Source organism: Pinus tabuliformis, chromosome 5_2 (assembly GCF_031772625.1).
Source record: "Pinus tabuliformis cultivar Carrire ecotype Pingquan chromosome 5_2, CPIR1, whole genome shotgun sequence".
NCBI classification, from domain to species: Eukaryota; Viridiplantae; Streptophyta; class Pinopsida; order Pinales; family Pinaceae; genus Pinus; species Pinus tabuliformis.
The window spans coordinates 722,059,800-722,085,603 of record NC_142306.1 but is presented as its reverse complement, the minus strand read 5'-3'; the positions used below and the strand labels follow the sequence as shown (position 1 = coordinate 722,085,603).

The following is a 25,804-nucleotide window of genomic DNA, read 5'->3' as shown; positions in this document are numbered from 1 at the left end:
TGCTTTGAAGTCCACAAATTCTATGTAAAGGAATTCTTCGCACAGATCTGAAATCATTGCATAGATGAATCAAGGCCATGTATACATTGCTTGTATTGGAACACGCAATGTTGAAATCCCTTGATTATTAGGTAAACAATGATAATTGTAAAAAATAAATTACAAGAAAGAGCTCTCGTCATTCACAAACCTTTTTCCGAACAATCTTAACCATTTCCTGAAGAATATTTCTTTCAGCAACTTGATAATGTACTATTTCTCCACAATTCTTAATCATTGTCTCCAAAAGCTGCATAAAGGGTAAGGAAAAGACATCACAAATCTAAGTTCACGTTATACTGAGCTTGTGCACCAAAAAACCAGTATAAGTAAACAACAATTTTTGTATGGTTAAGCACATAATAATATTCATACTTCTAATTATCCGCTTCATGTATTGTTTCTCAAATAATTATTTCCCTATAAAGGTAATCCTTGTTAACTCCACATCATATTCATAATCAAGATACCTGCAGAAGACCATGATATTGCAACTTACAAGCATTATTTGAAGAAATGTTGCACAACTCGTACTCGTATAAGACTCGTCCGGCTGTTGACTCGGCAACCCGTATAAGACTCGGCAATATTTTCCCTCCATTTTCCCTCCATAAAAAAAATTGAATTTTGAGGGTCTCTACAAGTCTTATGTGGGTCCTATGCGGGTCATGCGGTTCTTCATGGGTTCAATGCGGGTAGCCGTGTTTTATGCGGGTTTTGGCAAGTACAGGTAGAAACCGCAGGTTCTATGTAAGTGACCTGTCTCAGTATAAAAGTTTAAAACCCATCAAGACCCGCGAGTACTTGCGGGTCTTATAAGAGTCGTGCTACACTGATTTGAAGCAATGTTATATGGTGGTAAATTAAATGATTTGTTTCGCCAAACAAAAGACTACTATTATTCCAAATAAAATTGTTGTCGGTACCTATTTGAATTTGACAACAGCATAGCAAGATTTTTTTTTCAAGTTTTTTTGGATTGGGGAAGAAATGCATATGCATTTACATAACTTAAAAATAAAAATGACACAAGGGCACTCACACAATCACCCCCTTACTAGCATAAGCTAAGAGGGCAAGCATATCCCCTTTGGCTCCAACATCTAAAGAGACCTTTCCTAAAAATATTGATCCTGACTAAGATTGGCATGACCAATTCAGATCTGAAAGTTGTAAGTTCTCTCAATTGGAATATAGTATATGCTTCATGAAAAGTTACTCAGTGTTACCTCCTAAACCTGCATTTCAAATGTTATTTCCATGAATGCCTAATAGAAATTCACCCTGCCGGTCATATGCAGGTCTCTACAGGTCTTATGTGGGTCCTATGCGGGTCATATGCGGTTCTTCACGGGTTCAATGCAGGTAGCCGGGTTTTGTACGGGTTTTGGCAAGTATGGTTAGAAACCACGGGTTCTATGTGAGTGACCTGTCTCGGTATAAAAGTTTAAAACTCTTCAAGACCCGCGGGTACTTGCGGGTCTTATAAGAGTTGTGCTACACTGATTTGAAACAATGTTATATGGTGGTAAATTAAATAATTCGTTTCGCCAAACAAAAGACTACTGTTATTCCAAATAAAAATGTTGTTGGTACCTATTTGAATTTGACAACAGCATAGCAAGATTATTTTTTTCAAGTATTTTTGGATTGGGGAAGAAATGCATATGCATTTACATAACTTAACAATAAAAATATACACCAATAATGATACAAGGGCACTCACACAATCACCCCCTTGCTAGCATAAGCTAAGAGGGCAAGCATATCCCCTTTGGCTCCAACATCTAAAGAGACCTTTCCTAAAAATATTGATCCTGACTGAGATTGGCATGACCAATTCAGATCTGAAAGTTGTAAGTTCTCTCAATTGGAATATAGTATACACTTCATGAAAAGTTTCTCAGTGTTACCTCCTAAACCTGCATTCAAATGTTATTTCCATGAATGCCTAATAGAAATTCACCCTACCTATTTGACCAAGCCTTCTATTATTATTAGGAAGACAAATGGCATTCGAAGATTTCCTTTCAATGAAAATAGGGGTGGAAGAAGGTGACATGTAGCACATTGTATCCAAGCACTTTCCCATGGGCTCTTGACCTAATTCACCCACTTTGGTAGTTGTTGTAAATATTTTAGTATTTTTTTTGGAAAAGCTCATGAAGAAATAATATTTATATGAAGAGGAGTTAAAGCTCAAATCTGTATAAGGATTTGACCTCTCCATTTGTAAGATGGATTGCAATAACGAAGATTACTTGGAAGAAGCTTGTCTCACCTTAGCAAGTCGATTGTGTAATCTTATCTATTCCTTAATTTGTGTTCAAGGGTATAGCGGAAGAGGGTTTGATATTGCAAGTCTTCCTAAAGGGAGTTGTTACAAACTAAGTTACCAGGATTCGGATACGGATACGGATACGGATACGGATACGGATCCGGATCCGGATCCGCTAGTTTTTTGAAAATCTAAGATCCGGATACGGCAAGGATACGTCACGTACAATATATATATATATATTTATTTAAACTTTTAAAAAACACCTTAAAGCTAAAAAATCAAATACTCCATGAAACCATCAAACATTTTTAGAACATTGAATGATAAAATCATAAATATGAAGATTAAAACATTGAAATGGTGCATCGTCCCTCATACAAAGACTAAAGTAACAAAAAGATTCAAGGATTATCCATAAACAATTAAAAATTAAATTGTAAAATTAAATACATTAAAAAAAAGTAAATTTAAATTTTAAATACATTTTAAAAATTTGAATAACATATATTAAATATTAATATAACTATTAACTGTTATTATAATTTATTATGTTATATAAGTTATAAGTTATAACATATATAATTATATTATATAACATATATATGAATATATATCTATATATATATATATATATATTAAATAATATATATAACTGTTAAATATTAAATAATATATATAACTGTTATAAATATAATTATTTACAATTATACCGGTTTATAATTATTTACTTTCTCATGTTTATATATATAACTGTATAATATATATAACTGTTATTTAATATATATAAATATTAAATAATATATATAACTGTATAATATATATAACTGTTTAATATATATATAAATATTAAATAATATATATAACATAATCTTAAATAACATATACGAAATGGTTTAAACCGATATATATATATATATATATATATATATATATATAAGCCGGATCCCATCCACTTCTGGGTTTATCGAAACGACGAAACCATAATGCAGTTTTTAACTTTCTGGGTTTATCGAAACCATAATGCAGGGTTTATCGAAACCATAACGTATATAACCATATAACATATATAACTATTATAACATATATAACATGTATTATATATAACTGTTATTAAACATTACAATGTTACATTAACCGAACCGTAAACCAAACCGTAAACGTTTATAACATATATAACATGTATTATATATAACTGTTATTAAACATTACAATGTTACATTAACCGAACCGTAAACCAAACCGTAAACGTTTACCTGGTTAATGCGGAAGCCTGAAACCCTCGGCGTGACCGACTGTGCCCACAATGTGTGCTGCGTGCACGGGAACCAGCAGCAGTGAATGGTGCTGCGTGCAGTGGGGCCGGCGGCAGCCACCGTCCGGATCCGTATCCAAAATCCGCTTGCCGTTTCCAAAACCCGCGTTTATAAAAATATACGTATTTTAAGCGTATTTGGGAGTATCCGTATCCGGATCCGGTTCAGATCCGTGGATCCGGCAATACTCCACTTGCCTGAGCCGGATCCGGTAACACAGGTTACAAAGCAAGCAATGCAAGTAAGGTATGACTTGTGATTTAAGTCACCTTACAAGATGACGAACATGAAGGACATGAAAAATACAAGTATCTGACACGTGACACAGCAACATCTGAAACAGGGCATGGAGGACACATTATATGTATTTAAAAATTAAAAAAAAAAATAGTGAATTACACACAAAACATTTACATGATGATAATACCAATTTGAAAATTTATACCACTAGTACTATATCAATGACGATAAATTGACAAACACACAAGAAATTAAAACCAAAAACTGCAGCTTTCTCATTAAGTCATCAAAATCAAAATGCTTTACATAGTCACTGCTACCATAGGTGGGAATGCCAATGGAAAATACAAAATAGGGCAGATACTAGAACCATAGATAATGTGGAAGAATCTCATAGCTCATGTCTATTGGTAGTCCCCCATTTCATCAACATCAAAATCAGCATCAACCTTTGAAGTTGTTGTTGAAGCCATTCTGTTGGAAATACTGAGAGGGGGGTGAATTAGTATTTCAGTTACAATTAGTTAATTTTATCTTTTCAGAGCATTAATTAGGTGGAAACCCTTCCGGGAGAAAAACCACTAAACGCTTCTCTAATTTTTTTTTAAGTACATCAATCCTTCAACTCCAACTAAAAAGGGGCAGTCCCAACTCCCTAGTATGAGAGGCTTGTCATCCTCAACCTTAAAGGTTTTGATCGGCTTCACTCCTATTGAATCCCAGCTTCATCAAGTAGCTATCGATCTTCTCATACCAAGCTCAAGTTGTTTGCTTCAGCCCATAGAGGGCTTTCTTCAACCTACATACATGAGATTCTCGATTATGAATCTCAAACTCCTCGGGTTGTTCCACATAGACTTCCTCTTAATCGAACCATGCAAGAATGCAGTCTTGACATCCATCTGATGTAGGTTCCATCCTTTGCGAAGCGGGAAGGGCTATGATCGAGCGGATGGTGGTGTATCGGGCAACAGGTGCAAATATCTCATCATAATCCACACCTTCCTTTTGACAGAAGCCTCGAGCAACAAAGCGAGCCTTATGCTTTTCAGCACTCCCATCAGCTCCATGCTTGACTTTGTAAAGCCACTTTGAGGTGACAATTTTTTTGTCCTAAGGGCTGGGGACCACATCCCATACATCATTCTTCACGATAGACTCGTATTCCTCATTCATAGCATCCTTCCATACTTGATGCTTCACGGCTTCTTCAAACGATGAAGGCTCATTTTGAATGATGGTGCTCATAATGGTCAAGTATCCCTGATACCTGGTCGGCTTCTTACTTTCATGGAAAGTCCCTTTGGGTGCAATATGTCCTTCGGCATCATCAAGTGTCCCCCTAAGCCATGAGGGCCTCTTCCTAGAAGAGGAAGGCTCTTGTGGAGGGGGATCAATAGGATCCATAGGTTCTTCCACATCGGGCATCGTCTCATCTTCCTTCTCATCCGGCTTCCTGGTGTCAACTTCTTTATCTTTCCTTAGAATAGGAAGATTGTCAACCTTGCTAAGAGCCATATCTTCGTCAAAGGTGACATCATGACTTATCTCGACTTCCCTTTGACCAGCCACATATAGATTCTATAGCCCTTAGAATTTTCTCTATAGCCCATGAAGATTCCCTTCTTTCCAAATGCACCAAATTTGTTTATTTTCTCTTTCGGCACATGAAAATATACGGCACTCCCAAAAATTCTAAAATGAGAGACATCAAGTTTCTTACCAATGAACATCTCTTAGGGGGTCTTGGAATCCAATGCTTGATGAGGGCATCAGTTTTGAACATATACGACGGTATTTGCAGCTTCAGCCCATAGAAACTTCGGAAGCCTTTGATCATGGAGCATGGATCAAATAGCTTCCATAATCATACGATTCTTCCTTTCCACCACACCATTCTTCTCAGGAGTGTATGGTGTTGTGGTCTCCCTCTTAATGCCAGCTTCCTTGCAAAAGTCAAGGAACTCATTGGATTCATACTCAATCCCATTATCAGTCCTTAAGATCTTGATCCTCTTCTCGGTTTGATTCTCGATCAAGAAGTGACAGAACCAGGAGAACACTTCATCCTTCTTTTTCAAGAAGTATATCTAAGTCTTGCGAGAATAATCATCTATAAAATTGAGATAATATAAATATTCTCCCAAAGAATTCACAGGCATCATACCAGATATGTCGGAGTGAACCATCTGCAAAATGTCGGAGGTCTTGCTATGGCTTGAGGGGAATGGTCCACGTTTTAGCTTTCCTTCGACACACCCCTAACATACACCTTCTTGCTCTACTTTAAACTCGGGCATCCCATCACCATCTGTCTCACATCGGGTAGAGCTTTATAATGAAGGTGAGCAAACCTCCAGTTCCATAGTTCAGACTGTAGAGTTGTGTCGTAAGACATGACTCACAATGGACTTCCTCCAACTTGATGTAAGGAGTCAACTCGAAACCCACGAGTGAAAGCATCTTTAAAATTATTTTTCCACACACGTACCTTGCCATCGATGAAAGCCACCTTGTAGCCTTTGTCTTCCATTGCCGAAATGGACACCAGGTTCTTCTTGAGATCAAGTACATATAGGACTTCTTGCAAATGAATTATGTTACCCTGATTTAATTGAAGAGTAACATTCCCTACACCCTTTACGAGATATGTGGAGTTGTCTCCAAGAATAATCTCCAAGTTGGTCTCATTCTCTATCAGATTAGCGAGAGCTTCCTTGTAGCCAGTGAAGTGCCTTGAGGCACCACTATCAATAAGCCAATTTCCCAACGAGTCTGGAGGAGAAGTAGTGGAGAGGGCCGATATCAGATAATACTCATCTTGCTTATTGTTAACAACATTTGATTCATACCTGGAGTTCCTTGCTTTATTGGAGGGTTGACCACTTCCTTGATTTCCCGCATTCCTCTTTCCTTTGCCATTGAACCTGCCATTCCTTTGATTATGGTTGTTGTTTCCCTAGAAGTGATTTTGATCATCGTCATGTGATGTGTCCTTTCTATTTGGACACTCCCTTGCATAGTGGCCAAATTTATTGCAAACAAAACATCTTCCTTTCCTTCCAACCTTTGGTGCAGGCTTTCCTTTGAAATGACCTTTAGACCCAGAATTATTTCTCCTTTTGGCTTGAGAGGAGAAAGTTGTGGGGTTGCCTTTGCTTGAAGGCATTTATTGCTCCACCATCCTTGTCTCTTCTTGAATGCATATCGCCATCAATTCTTCAAATCCTGGAATTCGATCATTGTTGAGAAGAGTGGTTCTAAACACATACCATTCGGATGGGAGCCCTCCAAGGGTAGTGATGGTTAGTTCCCTGTCAGAAATGACTTCTCCAATTGATAGGAGATCATTCTTGATCTCAGTGATCCTTAAGAAGTAGGATTGAATATCTTCATCCTTGCCCTTCTTAATATCCTTCAAATTATTTTTGAGGAACAAAACTTGATTTGCATCACTAACTTTAAACAAGCTTACCAGTCTATCGTAGATCTTCTTGTCAATTGAGTCCTAAATGATCTTCTTGGCTTTGACTTCACCCCCAGTGTATTTTTTTCTTGTAGCAGCCAGTGCATTTGATGGAGGCTTCGTAATTCTACCCCTCACATGGTCCAACACTTCCTGCTCTTCCAATGTCAGATCAAGAGACATCTTCCATCCGTGATAGTCAGACTTCTCACAGAGCTTGTCTTCGGCGAGGAAGTGTGATGAGGAACCCATGAAGCCTTTTGACTTTTTCCAACTGTCTTCGATGATTGCTCTTGCTCTTGCTTGGGCTTTGTCTTCACCTCAGCTCTGATACCATGTTAAATTATGGTATGTTCTATGCTAAGAGCAATTTACTTCAATTCTTCTTATTAGCCCAATGTCAATTTCCAGTATAGCAATCACATTAACATGAAAGTAAAATGTTGATAGAACATAAATGAAATCAATAGAAGACAAGCCAAGACAAGAGACACAAGATGTGGCGCTAGCCAGGGACAAACCCCAATGCAGGGAAACCCTTTGATCAATTCTTCTATATTCTTCAATAATTCAGCACAGAGAGAGAGATAGTACAATATCACAAATATGTGATTTACAACAGCGGTAATGAAACCCTTGAACAACAACGACAAGGGTGATAAATTAGCTCACAAATGTCCTCAAGATAACCTAGGAGAACTCAGTCTCCAACAGCAGTAATAGCAACCCAAAACAGTGAATGTAATAAGGTCAAAACAACAGTCAATGCTACAGCATACTGCAGCCAGCCCTAACCAGTCAATGTTGTCACAAATGTGCCCTCCAACAAGTCAATGCAGACTTGTCCAGCAATGCGGCTAGCCTAGGAGAGGTTGCCCACACAAATCCGCAGTCAATGGTGCCTATACGTTGGTCAACGCAGTCCTTAATCACCCAAACAAGGTTGTTGCACCTTCCTGCGTCCTCCTACAATGCTGCCCTAGCTGCGTCCTCTTTCCCTCGTATACCCAAGAGACAAGGAGAGAGAAGAGATGTGAGGATGAGATGAGTGAGCTAGTGCCTCGTCTCTTCTATTTATATGCCACGTAGGGGTTGAGTTGGGGGTGTACAACACAATTTTACTTGGTGGCCGACCTTAACAAATTGTCAATAAATACAAATAAATTCATACCTCCATGAATACATGTCGGAATCGGATGATCGTTAGATCAATCCTACACCTCCCGACAAGAGGAATCCAAGAAAAATATCAGCTGCCATAAATAAGATGACCCACATGGAGTTTGGCCCTAGTTGCCAATTTTAACAAGTTCTCTACCTCCAAGAGTTGCGAGGAAATTTGTTGTCCCTTGTTCACATTCACGAGCAAGGATACTCCATTCACATGTTTGATGGCAAACTTGAGGTGAGAAAGCATCAAACAACACACTCGTCGTGACTAGAATAAAGGAAAAAATACTTCTGAAGCTGCAAGGAGCATCTACTCATGCACAGAACTGTGCAAACAATTCTCAATACAATGAAGGTGCATTGCCATCCAGTCTTCTATGGCATGCAAGATTTGGGCATCTTAATTATGACAATGTTTGTTTATTAAAAGGAAATGGTGTTTTTGGTTTGCCAACCACTCCAAGAAAATCGAACCAATGTGATGCTTGTATCCTAGGAAAACATCGCAAATAGCCATTTCATGATTTTGTTTCCAAAGCAGGTAGAAAGCTTGCACTGATTCATTCTGATTTGTGTGGCCCTATGCCTATTCCTTCTGCAAATGGAAATAAATATATGGTGAATTTTAATGATGATTACTCTAAGATGTGATGGGTATATTTATTGAAAATAAAATCTGAAGCTTTTGAAACTTTCAAAAACATTCATGCATGGATTGAAAATGACACACAATCTCATATTGACTCTATTCGTTACTAATAATGGAAAGGAATATACTTCAAATGAATTTGAAAACTATCTTCGCCAACATGGGATTCAACATCAAACCATTGTGCCATACAATCCTCAACAAAATGGTGTAGCTAAAAGAATGAACACGACAATCTTAATATGGCTTGTTCAATGATGTTTTTCAAAGATGTAAAGTTGATGTTCTGGACTGATAAAGTTCTATGTGCAGTATATATTAAAAATTGATGTCCATCTCATGCTCTCAGAAACAAGACTCCTTATGAAATTTGGCATGGCCACATTCCTTCAGTAAGGCATCTCAAGATCTTTGGTTCCACCTACTATGCCTTGATTCCTAAGGAACAAAGAAACAAACTTGGTGCAAGGAGTCGAAAGTGTATCTTCTTAGGGTATTCAGATACCTTCAAAGCATATCGTCTCTATGATGACGTAAATAAGAAGTTTATACTGTCTAGAGACGTAATTTTTCTTGAATCTTCCAAGACTGACAATATTGTTGAGCGGCAACTTGATAGTTTGGACAGATTCAATCATGCAAAAACTTTTTGATCCGAATTGGATCATTATATTGTTTGTCATCCATCTTGATGCATTTGGAGTGGAAAAAGTGGAGGAATCAGCTCATGGGACCGTTTTTACCAAAGGGACCTAGTGTGGCGAAACGAGGTCTGAAACCTTCCAGGAGCGTTTTGAGGCATCAAACGATGTTTTTTGTGGGTAAAACTTTGTCGCTTTAGTGTAGCACCTTTCATGTTATTCTACACACATAGACCTTTCAAACGACACAAGAAGCACGTCAAACAGAGTCCGTATGCAAAAGTTATGCCACTCAAAAGTTGACCTTCCTGTTTTCACACCTATAGTTCAAGAGGATGTCATGTCAGCCCCCATTATTCATGGAAAGGGGCTAGCCATGTGTTTGTGACGTAAAATACTCTAGAAGTGTCTATTTTGTAACTCTAGTTAAGAGTTGACGTAGTCAAACTTAATCACTAGTAGGCTATCAGGTTGTGTTACAACCGGGCCACTAGGAGGAAGAGGCATTCCATTCTTTCGAGAGCACTTTGTTCCATAGTTGAGCAAAGATAGTCAGGAGAGATAGGAGTTAGAGCACACACAGAGGATATGTGCACTATAGCAGCCCACAAGCCACAGGCATTACTTCTTTGTACCTACAGCCATATTTCTAGACAGAGAGAGAGCAAAGCAGCCTCACCTTCCAACTGGGTTTTCTCTCGAAAGGGTTTCCTAGAAAGCATATATTGTGTCTTATGTGTGTGTGAGCTTATTTTGTCATTCTCTACTTGTTTGAATAATTTATATTCGAATGCATGCACTAATTACAGTTAAATCTACAGATCTTAAAGTTTAATAAACTGTACTAGTGTAAAATTTCAATATTTTAATATATTATTATCAGATCTATTGTGACGAACCGTCCAGTCGAATATCCAAGACAGTTTAGGGATCATTTGGTATCAGAGCGGGTTTCTTTGGGTATTTTGTGAAGATTGTAGGAATCTAGATCGGCAGGGCCGAAAGTCATAAAACCCTAATCATGGGTGATGAATTTGTAATAGAACCTCGTGATCTTGCGGAGGTGAGGTTTTCGCGGCTCAAACAAGTCGCGAATATAAACCACAATATAAACCTCCTCATGGAAGCCCTAAATAATAAGATGGGGATATTTGGAGAAGATGGGGATTTGAATGCAGAAGACAAATCAGAAGGGGGATCGGGAGATCAAGAAGACATGAAGAACTCGCCAGAGAAAGAACCCGAAAAAGATCAACCTAGTTCGAGTGTCGTGAATCAATCCCTGTTCAAAATGGAAGCAAAAGTCGATATCAAGTCGTACCACAGTGAGATCAACGCTCTGAAGCTGAACCACTGGTTGCAGCAACTGGAAGTTTATTTCAGCATCCATCAGATCGAGGAAGGGAAAAATATCTCATTCACGCAACTGAAATTAGAGGGTCATGCACTGACTTGGTGGGAGAGCCACACGGAAACCTTGAGGTTGGAGGGAGAACCTCCAGTGACTAAGTGGGAGGATTTCAAAACCCTCATTAAGTCACAATTTTATCCCATTGGTACGTGGAGGACCAGTGGATCTGGTGGCATTACTTCAGGCAAAAGTTGGGCCAAAGCATGCAGGAGTACACCACAGAATTCAGAAAGATGGCTATAATGTTGGGTATCTCTCCAAAGAACCCAAATGTACTCCTCAAGTATTTGGGGGGTTTGCACCGCCATCTGTGTGAGAAAGTAATGTTGTTCAAGCCCAAATCAGTGGACGAGGCTTGTGTATAAGCACTATTACTAGAGAACATAGGCTTGAAAAGAGCGCAATCAATTAGATCGAAGCAAACGAAGCAACATGAAGCTTCTAAGGAGAGGAAGAAGAAGCAAAAAGGGGGAAAAGATAAAAAGACGGCAGCCACAGCACACCAGTGCAAAGATCCTAGCAACCACTACAACATTGATGGCCATACAGAGGAGAAGTGTTGGAAGTTGCATCCAGAGCTAAACCCAAAGAACAAGAAGAAAGATAATAAGAAGAAGAATCTCATGGCCACTGATTCGAGCAACCAAGTTGAAAGCAACTCGGACGTGGATGAGAAGATCATTCGTACATTAGTGCAGAAGGAGATGAATATGAGTAGCCTTCAACAATAGGAAGAGAAAGTAATGACCAAACTCTTCCATATAAAGATACGGGTCAAGAAGACAAAAATTGATGCTATGTTTGACTCAGGATCGCAAGCGAATCTCATTGCAACAGAGATGGTCATGAAGTTGAGGCTAGAAGTTCATGATCATCCAAACCCATATCCATTGGGATGGGAAAATAAGGATGCAGAGCTGAAAGTAACAAAACAGTGTAATATTAGATTTGCTATCGGTGTTGATTTTATTGATGAAGTAGATCTAGAGGTGGTTCCCCTTGATGTATGTGGAGTCGTGTCTAGGAGTCCATACATGTACATGTGTGATGCAATATTCATGAGGAGAGCTAACCAATACTGGCTCATCAAGGATGGAAAATCGTTCATCATAAATGCGCACAAAGGCAAGTCGAAAATTTCACTAGTAAGTGCCAACCAAGCCAAGAAATTGATCAGTTCCAGCAAGAAGTATGTTTTATTGTTTTTAAGAGAAAGTCAATCTAAAGAGGAGTCAATAAGAGGCAAGGAATCCCTGGAGGGGTGTACTAAGAAACAAAAACAACAATTGGAGGAGTTGTTACAGGCATACAAGGATGTGTTCCGAGAGCCTAAAGGGTTACCACCTAAGAGAGAAGTGGAGTACAAGATCCAGTTATTGCCAAACTCCCCATTGCCAAATATTGGGTTGTATAGGCAGTCTGTTATAGAAGCAAGTGAGGTGAAGAAACAATTGCAGCAATTACTGGAATAGGGTATCATTTGACCGAGTACATCACCATGTGGGTCACCCATCATCATTGTTCCAAAGAAGGATGGGACTTGGCGGATGTGTATAGATTACAGGGCGTTAAATAAAATCACGCTCAATAACAGATACCCCCTACCCAGGATAGACGATCTGCTAGATCAATTGCAGCAAGCAAAGTATTTCATCAAGCTAGACTTGAAGTCTGGATATCGCCAAATTCGAGTCAAAGAAGAAGATACATGGAAGACCGCCTTCAAAACCAAGCAAGGATTGTATGAGTGGTTAGTTATGCCAATTGGCCTATCTAATGCACCAGCTACATTTATGAGATTAATGAATTATGTATTGTGCCCTTTTATAGATTCATTTGTTATTGTCTATCTAGATGATATACTAGTATATAGTGCTACCTGGGAGGAGCATAGTTCACATTTGACACAGGTGTTGGAAACATTGAAGAAGCACTAGCTGCTAGCAAATCTCAAGAAGTGTGAGTTTGCGCAACAGTCTTTGGTGTATTTAAGGTATGTGATCGGTGGAGGAGAGCTGAAGATAGATCCTTCCTAGATGGAGGTCATCATGAAATGGTCAATGCCTACTAATGCTTCTAAGGTCAAGAGTTTCATTGGAGCAGCACAATACATAAGGGAATTCATAGCCTCATTTTCAGCGGTAGTAGCACCGTTTCACGCCATAACAACAAGTAGCAAGAGTTTCCAGTGGGGAAAAGGTCAACAGAAGGCTTTCAAGAAGCTGAAGAAGAAGATCAGTCAAGCACCAATTCTGGCATTACCAAACTTGCAACGGCCCTTTGAAGTGGAGACAGATGTGAATGGGTATGCTATGGGAGTTGTTTTAATACAAGGAGGAAGGCTCGTTTGCTACCATTCTGAAGTATTTCATGGGGTAGTTCTTAAATACCCTACCTACAAAATTTTTAGTCTTTGTGTAAAGAAGACCAAAATCTTTTGTTCCTTGGATATATTGATTTTGCAAGAGTTTACACCGAACAACCAAACACTCTTGCAATGAGCTATTTATAAGCTCCATGTCCTAACTACCTCTAATTATGGATCACTTATTAAATAACTAGGGTCCATTTACAATAAATGCTATTCAAACCAACTAGCTAACAAATCTCCTAAAATAGAGCCTAAGATACGACACATTTGGAGAGTCATATCTAGTTACAACAATATGCTAATTCTAAAAGTCTCCATTAAATAATTAAACATTCTAGAATAATAATTATTAATTTAATATCTTAAATTAATAATTATTTTATTCTAATTTTATAACCTATGATAAAATTGTATTTTTGGATCATCTAACATTCCCCCCTATGATCCAAAGATACATTACAACAGATACCAAGTTCATCCCTGAACTTAGTAAATTTTATTCTGCCAAGCGGTTTCGTGAAAATGTCGGAGATCTGATCTTCGGAAGGACAATAAACTGGGTTGAGGACATCTTTGGCAATGAGAGATCTGATATGATGATACTTGGTGTCCACATGCTTTGTCTTTGAATGAAAAACTGGGTTCTCGGCAAGTTTGATGGCTGACTAGCTGTCAATGAATAATGATGTAGCTTCTGCCTGAGAAATGCCCAAGTCCTGCAAAATTTGGCGCAACCAAACAATTTCACATGCTGCTTCCCATGCTGAAATGTACTCTGCTTCTGCTGAAGAAGTGGCCACTGTAGCTTGTTTCTTACAACTCCAAGATACTGCTGCTGACCCCATGTTCATTAAATAACCTGATGTTGATGCTCGATCATCAATACTCCCAGCAAAGTCAGCATCAGAATATCCACCAAGTACAAAAATTTTAGTCTGTGTAAAGAAGACCAAAATCTTTTGTTCCTTGGATATATCAAAGAACTCTTTTGGCTGCATTCCAGTGGCTGTCTCGTGGTTCCTGCATAAAACGTGAAAGAATACTGACTGCATAAGATAGATCAGGACGAGTATTTGTCAAATAAATCAAGCTGCCAATCAACTGTCTGTAAGTTGTACTGTCCACCTTTCCCCCCCTTCAAATTTTGAAAGTTTCAAGTTTTGCTCCATGGGGGTGAGAACGGGCTTGCAATCCTGCATGCCAAATCGCTGAAGAACCTCTGCTGCATACTTACTCTGAGAAATGAAAATATGATGTGGACGTTGGAAGACTTCAACTCCAAGATAGTAGTGAAGTAATCCCAAATATGTCATCTTAAAACCTGCATGTAACTCCTTTTTCACCTGTGCAATATGATCATCATGGTTGCCAGTAATGATCAAATCATCTACATACATAACAAGAATTACCAGATATTTTCCCTGTTGTCGCACATACAAAGTATCATCAGATTCACTTCGTTGAAAACCAACTTTCTTGAGGTAGTCATCCATCTTTGCATACCAAGCTCGGGGAGCTTGTTTTAATCCATATAAAGCCTTGATCAATTTGCAAACTTTATGTTCTTGTCCTTCAACTTCAAAACCTGGTGGTTGGGTCATATACACTTCCTCCTGTAAATCCCCATTGAGAAAAGCACTTTTCACATCCATTTGATGAACTTTCCATCCTTTCTAAGCGGCCAATGCAAGTGTTACACGGATGGTGTTCCATTTAGCTGTAGGAGCAAAAGTTTCCTCATAATCAATGCCTTCTTGCTGCACAAATCCTTTTGCGACAAGTCGTGCTTTATACTTTTCAAGTTCTCCCTTTTGATTATACTTAATTCTGTAAACCCATTTGCATTCTATGGGTTTAACATTTGTTGGACAATCAACAAGTTTCCAAGTGTTGTTATCAATTACTGCCTGATATTCTTCAACCATAGCCTGTTGCCATTCTTTATGTTTCATTGCTTCTTTGTATGTGGAAGGTTCAGTAAAATCATTTGCTATCAAGGCAAAATTGCCTTCACTTCTATGTGCCCTTCTGGTGCCTGTTTTATTTTGCTCATCAGGCTTTACATCTTTCAAAAGTTGAACTGCCCATTTCGGTAGTTGGTGCTCACTTGTTTGCGCTTCTGTAAAGTCTCCATCATTGTAAAGAGGATTAATATAAACTGATGTTCGTCGTTCAAGTGAAGAGTGTGGTGAATCACTATCAGAAGAACTGCTACTGCTTGGAGATGCGGATGAACTGCTAGAAGACCTAGATGATGTTGTTGATGTAGATGGACTGGATGACTCATCTTCAGAGGAAGGAAAATCAAGTTCATACCAATTTGGTGAAGTTGGTTGACTTTGCATTTTTCCATTTTTTTTACTTCCCTTAGTTTCTAACTTGTGAAGAAGTTTTTCTATTTCTTCAGCACTCTTACTCTCTGTTTCATCAAACATGACATCCCTGCTCACAATGAATTTTCCATTGGTCAAAAGACGATACCCTTTCTTCTCATCAGAATAGCCAATCATTGTGCATTTTAAACTTCTTGAGTCAAGCTTAGTTCGTTTTTCTTTCGAAACTAAGGCATAATATACTGATCCAAAAACTCTAAGATGTTTAACTCGAGGTTTGAAACCAAACCAAGCTTCATAAGGTGTGATTCCGTCTAAAGAAGCAGTTGGAGATTTGTTTCTTAAGTAGACAGCTGTATGAATTGCTTCTGCCCAATATGTTGGACTTAACCTCTTGAAAGTTAACATGGATCTCACCATTCCTAACAAAGTGCGATTCATTCTTTCGACTACTCCATTTTGCTGTGGAGTGTAAACATTAGTAAGATGTCGTCTTATGCCATTTTCACTACAATAAGTTTTGAATTCATTTGAAGTGAATTCTCCCCCATTATCTGTCCTGAGAGTACCTATCTTTTCTTTGACTTCATTTTCAACAAGTTGGCGAAAAATTTTAAACTTCTCAAATGCTTCTGACTTGTTCTTCAAAAAGTAAACCCAAGTCATTCTACTGAAATCATCAATGAATAGTAAGAAATATTTGCAACCACCAAATGAAGTTTGTAGTGGCCCACAAACATCACTGTGAACTAGTTGTAGCCGCCTGTTTGCACGCCATGAACTTGTTGGAAAACTTTCTCGACTTTGTTTGCCATAAATGCAAGCTTCACATTTTGCATTTTCCCTTTTGAAAGTGGGAAGTCCTTTAACCATTCCTTGTTTCTGCAATTGAGAAAGACTCTCAAAATTTAAATGTCCATATCTTACATGCCATAGTCTTACAGGTGAAATACTTGTACTCACTGCCCCTGCAAAATCAGAATTCCTTGGAATAACTGTCCCTTTCATCTGTAACAATTTTCCATCTTCATAACCTGTCATCACTGTTTTCAAGTTCTGTTTGACTGAATTAATCTTGACTAAACCATCTTCCATAATCACCTGATGTCCTGCTTGTCGAATCATGACTAAAGAGAGAAAATTTTTCTTAAAACTTGGTACATACCATACATTGGAAATCATCTTTTCTCCAATGCCAGAGAGAAAAACTTTAACTGCTCCTTTTCCATAAGGAGTATGTTTTGTATCATCAGCAAGAAAAATGGCATTAAGTTGGCAATCTTGAAAGTTCCAAAAAAAATCACGTCGGCAAGTCATGTGCTGAGTTGCCCCTGAATCCAAGATCCAGGCATCTTCATAGTCACTTCTAAGATGGGATGAAAGTTGTGATGCTGGCGAGGAGGTAAAAACATATTCTGAGTTATCTTCATCTTGATCATTTGCAAATTGCGTTGAATGCTGCTGAAACTTGGGAATTTTATTAAGTGAAGTTCGACAATCTTCAGCATAATGGCCAACTTTGTTACATCTTCGACACACAATTTGACTTAAGTCTCTTCCTCTTCCTAAAGATTGTCCTCTGCCTCTGCTTTGACTTCTATGTTGAGATTGTCCTCTACCTTGATTATTATTTCCTTGTCCTTGAAAATTACCTCTTCCTTGGTTGTTTCCTCTACCTTGAAAATTACTCCTTCCTGAGCTGTTGCCTCTGTTAAAGTTGTTTCCTCTGCTTTGGCTTCGACCTCGACTTTGTACATTATGTGCTGCTTGATTCTGATTGCCTCTGCCTCTGCCTCGAGAACTGTCTGTTGATGATTTACTAGTGCTGGCCTCTGTGAGAAAAACATCTTCACCAACTTTCGTCTTCTTCCCAAAGGTTTTATCATGTTGTGTCAACATTTCACAAAGTTCATCAAACTTTAGTTTCTCTAATTTCCCAGTTAATTGTAGAGTTTCCAAAAAATGCGTGTAGGAAGAAGGAAGTCCAGCAATTACAATTGTTACCATAAAGCTATCATCAATTGCTGGAAAACCAGCATTAATGATTTCCTGCCTAATATTCTTAAGTCTTGAGATATATTCAAGTACATCACCTCCTTCAGTCAATTTTTGTTGTAACAATTTTAATTGTAGATCAACTTTCTTTGATTCAGGCTGAGTATCAAAGAGGTCTTTAAAAGTTTTCAAAGCAGACCATGCATCTGTAGCATTTTCTATATGGACATACATTTCATCATTCACAGAAGATTTAATAAGAGCTAAGGCTTTGGCATTCTTAACTTCCCATTTTGCTAGAGCAGCTGCATCTGTGGGTTTATTCGGCTTAATATCTCCATCACATATACCCTGCCATAATTCATTGTAAATGAGAGTGCTTTCGATGAGACGATGCCATGTTTTGTAAGATTTTGTGCCTTCAAGTTTGTCGGAATCAGAAAACAAATTAATCAACTTAGACATTGTAGCGTTGAAGCGTCGCACCAAGAATCAGAACAGAAATAACAAGATAGACAACACAACACACCACACAAAAAACACGATCTATCGGGGCTTGGCCTTGACCCTCGTATAGTCGTTTGAAGCAGGAGAAAAATGACTGAGCTTTGCACTTGGCTCTAGTCAATTTCTCAAAAATTACAGGGCAACTTTCAAAATTTGACTTTTACAATGATGCTCTTGCAAAACTTGGTAAAAAAAAGTTACCCCCCCTCAAAGTAAAATTACTTTGAGTTACACTGTTACACTTATCTCTCCAGAAATAAATTACAAATAAAATCTCCTTATTACTCCAAAAAAGTTACTGCCCTGAACATTTACAAATAACCCCTCACACCTTATTTCTCCAAAAAATATTATTTTACAAATAAGAGAAAATTCCTTATCTCTCCAGATTACAAATTACAAAATAAAAATAAAATTTAAAATTTAAAATTAAAAAAAATTAAAAAAAAACCTTATTTCTCCAAATTACAAACTACAAAAAAAAACTTATGATTCACCTTATCCCTCCATCTTTTCTTTAAAACTCCCAAAAAAAATTTAATGAATTTTACGTGGGCTTTAAAGCATATATCATGCTTTTTTTTAAAACCACATCCTTTTTTTAAAACAACCACATCCACATCATTTTGCTGAAAGGCTCTTATGTTTATCCACGCAGGTAATTTTCAAAAATTCAATTTTAAGCTTCCAAATAAAATTTTTAAACGCTGAAAAGTTTTTACGCTGTCCTCCACGCTGGTAATACAGAGGGCTGGCTTCGCTGGCAACGCTGGCTGGCTGGCGCTGGTTGGCTCTCACGCTGGCTTCGCTGGCTGGCTTAGCTGGCTGGCTGGCAACGCTGGTTTTGAAGACTCTTGTTACAGGCTCTTGTTCCTGGAACCAAGGCGATGTCCAGCGCGTCTTATTTCTGGAATTACAGTTGACATTGTTGAGGCTGCCAGGGCATCGGCTACATTTAGGCTGATAAGTTGAGGAGCTGGGTTTATAGCAGTTATCCCATTAACAAAAAGACTCCATATGCTATAAATTTTGTGATTTGTGTCCACCGCTATACAAAAATCCTGCACAGATGGGTCAGCGCTGAACAAACTCCAAACGTGATACTGTTTACAAAAAATATATTCTCATCGACCTGCAACAAACTCTACAAACTCTCTGTACAACTTGGATTTGTATTTCCATTATAAAGTTTCGGACACCATCAATTCACAGGCAATTAACAATGTTCCGGCAGCCAGAAAATTACTTCTCTTTGGTCACCGAGCACGCGGCTACACGCGGATGCCACGAGCATTTCATTTGGTTGCGGACAGTGGGGACTCGTGGAGTCCACGGGCTCTCATCTACAGCTGAAATTCTATTGACAACGCAATTTTCACCACATTGACAACGAGCTCTATGTAGCTTCAAGACAGTTTTCAGCACAAACAATTCAATGGAATTTGGCGATTGGGAAAAGATCTTCAACGCAGTTTTCAACAAAAACAATTCAATGGAATTCGGTGATTGGGAAATGATCTTCAACTCAGTTTTGATAATAATTCACAAAATTGATTTTCAGATTTAAAAATCTAAAATCAATAAAATAATAACATTTCTTCTCTTTGGAACAAAAACTTGACAACTTTCATACCAGTCATTCGCTGAACAATTCAATGGAGTTTTCCAAAAACTTGTAGAGCTGGAATCTCCTTCTCAAATCAACTGCAGCATTACTGGAGCTCTGATACCACAATAATGGCAGAAGTGTCCTCAGACACGTAATTTTATTAATCAGAAAAAAATAATTACATAATTGATTTTGCAAGAGTTTACACCCGAACAACCAAACACTCTTGCAATGAGCTATTTATAAGCTCCATGTCCTAACTACCTCTAATTATGGATCACTTATTAAATAACAAGTGTCCATTTACAATAAATGCTATTCAAACCAACTAGCTAACAAATCTCCTAAAATAGAGCCTAAGATACGACACATTTGGAGAGTCATATCTAGTTACAACAATATGCTAATTCTAAAATAATTAAACATTCTAGAATAATAATTATTAATTTAATATCTTAAATTAATAATTATTTTATTCTAATTTTATAACCTATGATAAAATTGTATTTTTGGATCATCTAACAGCTCTATGCCATGGTGCAAGTTGTGAAGAAGTGGAAGCACTATTTGATGGGAAAGGAGACAATAATTCACACAGATCATCAGCCGTTACAATACTTGCAAGCCCAGAGTAAGCTACAACAGACCAGGCATTACAAGTGGATGGGGTTTTTACAGCAGTTTCATTTGGTGATCAAGTATAAGAAGGGCAGCACAAACAAGTTAGCTGATATGCTTTCAAGGCCACCCACATCAAATATTACAACTTTGGGGACTCTTATGCACATGGAGCCATTCACCCATGATACATACAGAGAGGCATATTCAGAAGATGAGGACTTCAAGGAGGTGTATCAACAGTTGCAGAGTCAGAGTCATGTGCATGATGGCGACAACACCGTTGACTACCATCTCCAGGATGGGTTACTCTACAGGCTGGATAAGCTATGTGTTCCTAAAGGTGAGTGTTTTCCGCTAATTAGAGAGGCTCACACTTCCAAGGTTGCAGGGCACTTTGGTGTAGGGAAGATCGTCGCTAACTTGCAGAGGTATGTGTATTGATGCAAGAGCAGGTAGCTAAGTTCAAAATAGGATGCATGCTTTGTTGTACCGGCAAGCCTAGCAATAGGAAACAGGGTTTCTATCATCCCTTACCTCTTCCTACTCGTCCTTGGGAAAGCATTTCCATGGACTTTGTGGAAGGTTTATCGAAAACCAGGAAGGGACATGACTACCTATTTGTGGTAGTTGACAAGTTCAGCAAGATGTGTGTTCTGATGCCCTATAAAAAGACCATCAGCGAACAAGAAGCAGCAAACTTGTTCTTTGGACAAGTTTGGGTGCACTTTGGGATACCAAGGAGCATCATTTCAAACAGGGACACAAGATTTCTCAGTGCATTCTGGACTACATTGTGGGAGAAGATGGATACAAAGTTCAAGAGATATACAACATTCCATCCACAGACAGATGGGTAGACAGAAGTAGTCAATAGGACTTTGGTGCAGCTTCTGAAGGGATATAACCAGAAGCATTCGAAGACCTGGGATGAAAATTTGGTATATATACAACATTCTTATAACAGAGCAGTCCACACTTCTACAAGAAAGTCCCCATTTGAGACTTGTTTTGGATATTTTCCACCTTCACCTTTGGATATTGCATATGGGCAGCAAGGAGGAGTGAGGGAAGATCTTACAGGAGATGCTTTGAGGGATGAAAATTTTATAGAGAAGATCAGGCAGATCCATCTACAGGTACAAGAAACACTGCAGAAGTCGCAGGAGAAGTATAAGGCTAGGCATGATCAACACAGAATAGAGAAATCATTCAAGGTGGGAGTATGGCTACAATTGAACAAGGAGAGGTTGTAGGGGCCTAGTAAGAAAATTAAGGCTCTAAGGTATGGTCCCTTTGAGATACTGGAAAAGGTGGATGATAATGCCTATCGACTCTGTTTACCACCATATATATGCATTTACTCAGTTGTGAATGTAGATAATTTGAAACTCTATGAGCCTTCCATGCTATATCAGGAAGAGGAACAGGTCCTACTTTCTGTGAAGAATTTGGCATCAGACGCTCAGGCAGAGTTGATAGAAGATACAGTTTTTCGGAAGAGGTCTAGAACTACAAAACAGGGGCAATATGACCTTTGGCAAATTGGGTTGACGAGGCCACTTCCAGGCAAAGCTAAATGGTACACCAGAGAGAAGGTGGAGGAAAAATTTCCTCACCTCATTTAGTAAAAGATTTTAGGACCAAAAGCCTCCCAAAATGGGGAGGTGTGATCCGAATTGGATCATTATATTGTTTGTCATCCATCTCGATGCATTTGGAGTGGAAAAAGTGGAGGAATCAACTCACGGGACCGTTTTTACCGACGAGACCCAGTTTGGCGAAACAGGGTTTGAAACCTTCCGAGAGCGTTTTGAGGCATCAAACGACGTCTTTTGGGGGTAAAACTTTGTCGCTTTAGTATAGCACATTTTCATGTTATTCTACACATATAGACCTTTCAAACGACACAAGAAGCGCGTCAAACAGAGTCTGTATGCAAAAGTTATGCCACTCAGAAGTTGACCTTCCTGTTTTCACACCTATAGTTTGGGAGGACGCCGCGTCAGCCCCATTATTCATGTAAAAGGAGCTAACCACATGTTTGTAAGGTAAAATAATGTAGAAGAGTCTATTTTGTAACTCTAGTTAAGAGTTGATGTAGTCAAACTTAACCACTAGTAGGCTATCGGGCTATGTTATAACTGGGCCACTAGGAGGAAGAGGCATTTCATTCTTTTGAGAGCATTTTGTTCCATAGTTGAGCAAAGATAGCCAGCAGAGATAGGAGGTAGAGCACACAAAGAGGATCTGTGCACTATAGCAACCCATGGCCACAGGCATTACTTCTTTGTAACTGCAGCCATATTTCCAAACAGAGAAAGAGAGCGAAGCGACCTCACCTTCCAACTGGGTTTTCTCCCAAAAGGGTTTCCTAGAGAGCATATCTTGTGTCTTATGTGTGTGTGAGCTTATTTTGTTGTTCTCTACTTTTCTGCATAATTTATATTCGCATGCATGCACTAATTACAGTTAAATCTACATATCTTAAAGTTTAATAAACTGTAATAGTGTAAAATTTCAGTATTTTAATATATTATTATCAAATATGTTGTGACGAACTGTCCAGTGGAATATCCACGGCAGTTTACAAATCACTTTTCATGAATTTGATAATGAGGTTCCACATCTTCTAGAGGGAATCTCTATCCTAGATCAATCTATGGAGTCTCCTTTTGATGCACTCTCTCCCCCTCATGAAGTTCGAGCCACTTCTTCAAATCAGGAAGACACTTTGAGTGATGTGACTGAGAGGATTGGAAGGCCAAATCTTGATGTTGCCCCATCTCAGTCAATAGAGCAGTTTGGACCATCTCAGAAAGGTCCTCCAAAATGGCTCACTTCAACACTTGAAAGTGTTCAAACTTCATCCTAATGAGGTTGGAAAGACAGGAACTAGAAGTTCTAACAAACAAATGCAGTTGATGTAGATGATTCTGATTCAATGGATGATATGGATGTTTCTTATGATTGTGAATTAAATTTGTCTACTAGTTTTGAACTAACTTCCTTTAAAGAAGTTGTTTCTCATGATGAATGCAAAGAAGCAAAGCAAAAAGAGTATGATGCTCTCATAAAGAATGGAACATGGAAGCTGGTGGCCCTCCATTTGGAGCCAAACCAACTAGCTGCAAGTGGGTTTTCAAGAACATGTATAAAACAAATGGCTCACTTGATAAGCACAAAGCAAGGCTTGTGGCAAAAAGATTTGCACAAAGAGAAGGGATCGATTATGAGGAGATTTTTGCGCCCAGAGTGAAATGGACCACTATCTGGACTCTCTTTACCTTGGTAGCTCAAAATGGATGGAAAGTCCATCAAATGGATGTAAAAACTGCTTTCTTAAATGGAGAAATGAAAGAAAAAAGTTTTTATGTCTTAACTAGAAGATTTTGTTGTGAAGGAAATGTTACCGCTCAAACTAGCAGGGGTCCTAGGAGGGGATCCTATAGAGCAACTACTAAGTCAAGCGCAATAATGGAGCGATAGCCCATTGTCATCTCAGCTAAGGCTCCCTACTCTTTACGGACTTTTACCAATGCGAGGAGATTTGATATAAGATGAAACACAATAATGAATATGTCAATAAAAGGATGAAGGGTGATTTCTTAAGGCCTACTCACAAGAGAGACTCAAGTATATGGCTTTCTTGCTTGGAAAGCAAGGTGATAGGCTCTCCAAGAAGGGCTAAGAGGATTTTTGAGGCTAGGGTTTGGGGATGTATCTTGTAAAGATAATTCCTAGGCCCAAAAATCCTTATGGAGAATTGGTCTTTGTGTGATTTTTGTTGAGTTGAAGTTATTAGGTTGTGGGACCACACGAGACCATGTGGACCCAGAATTACGTTAAGGATGTTGAGTTGATTAACCAAAGAGGGGCTTGACCTAAATATGGAAGAGAAGAGGATCAAAGGATAAATTTTATTTTGAGAAATGAACACAATGATCCAAATGAGGCCACTAGCCAAAGGAAACCTAGGGTAAGAAATGATCCTTGAGCTAGGGCTTGCAATATCTCGAGATCCCACCATCGAAATTTCTTGAAATTTGGAGGGCCTCTAGAGGAAACCCTAGCGCAGTAATGGACAAGAGATCGAAGTCTTTTGATGGCTAGAATGTGAGATAAATGATGCCCTAGATGACCTATGGAGGCTAGGCCTAGAAGAGGAGGAGAGGTGAGAAAAATATTCGTTAAAGGTGACCACCTATGGAGGATTAGTGCCTTATCCTTTGGAAGAGATGGAGTCAAGGAAAATTTATGGTTTGGAAGAGGTTTTACCCAATCAAGGAGGTCTTCAAGCAACTTCGCATGGCATTAGGGCATGAGAGTAGCTACTTGAGATCTTTATACTTTGATATGCAATAATTGATGACTTATCAAGATGTATTTTGACAAAATAATTTCTAGGAACAAAAGATCAAAAATTCCAGAATTTCGATTCACAAAGCAGTAAATTCCAGACCCGTATAGCGAAAATCCCAACCACAATCATGTGACAGTAAATAACAAGAATAAGCATGAAATACTAGTCACATGTACAAATGAGTATATCTAATCATCATATTATGCCAATAATGAAGCTCCAAGGCAAGAGAAATAGATCCAAACATCAAAATTCATCCATAACATCCAAACTCGTCCTCCAAAAGGGAATGCGAAATTCTCAAGAGCTACTAAATCCCAATCCAAGTGATGATGATCAAAATGAATCATCTCACTTGTATTTATACAATCACTAATGAGTTCGATTTGCCTAACTTGGCCTAATTGAGCCCCAAATAATAAAATAATGTGCAATAATAGCATCCCTTGGTGACAAGCCCACCAAGATAGCTCAATAACATAATAATAAGCCTCTCCAGAGGGTTGAATGATCAATAAAATAAATCGTTGGGCCTTTGAGGAGGCCTAATGAAGTCCTGAGTGTGCCATGATATGACAAGGGGTTGGCCCCTTGTTTTCCATGCAAATCCATGTGGTGCCCCAAAGTGGGCGTGAAGGACACAAGGACATCCTCATGGGTCTCCAAGTGGATCGAAATGTCTGTAAACCATCTATGAGGGTTAGGAAGATGACATAAGCCCTCATCTAGACTCGACTCATCTGCCAAGTGTATGGTGCAAGTGTGGAGCTGGCTGGGCATGGTGAACCAGGTGCATCA

The 25,804-nt window shown here is 38.6% G+C and overlaps 1 protein-coding gene across 2 annotated transcripts in view; it reads right to left on the bottom strand.

Annotated features, from left to right (window-relative positions):
- Positions 1–25,804, bottom strand: part of LOC149161225 (TOM1-like protein 3) — a 276,511-nt gene that overhangs the window by 219,331 nt on the left and 31,376 nt on the right. For both annotated transcript variants that reach the window (XM_089436920.1, XM_089436919.1), the window contains exon 4: positions 191–289. In XM_089436920.1, the coding sequence (XP_089293046.1) occupies positions 191–289 (99 nt within the window). The remainder of the gene's footprint in view (positions 1–190; positions 290–25,804) is intronic.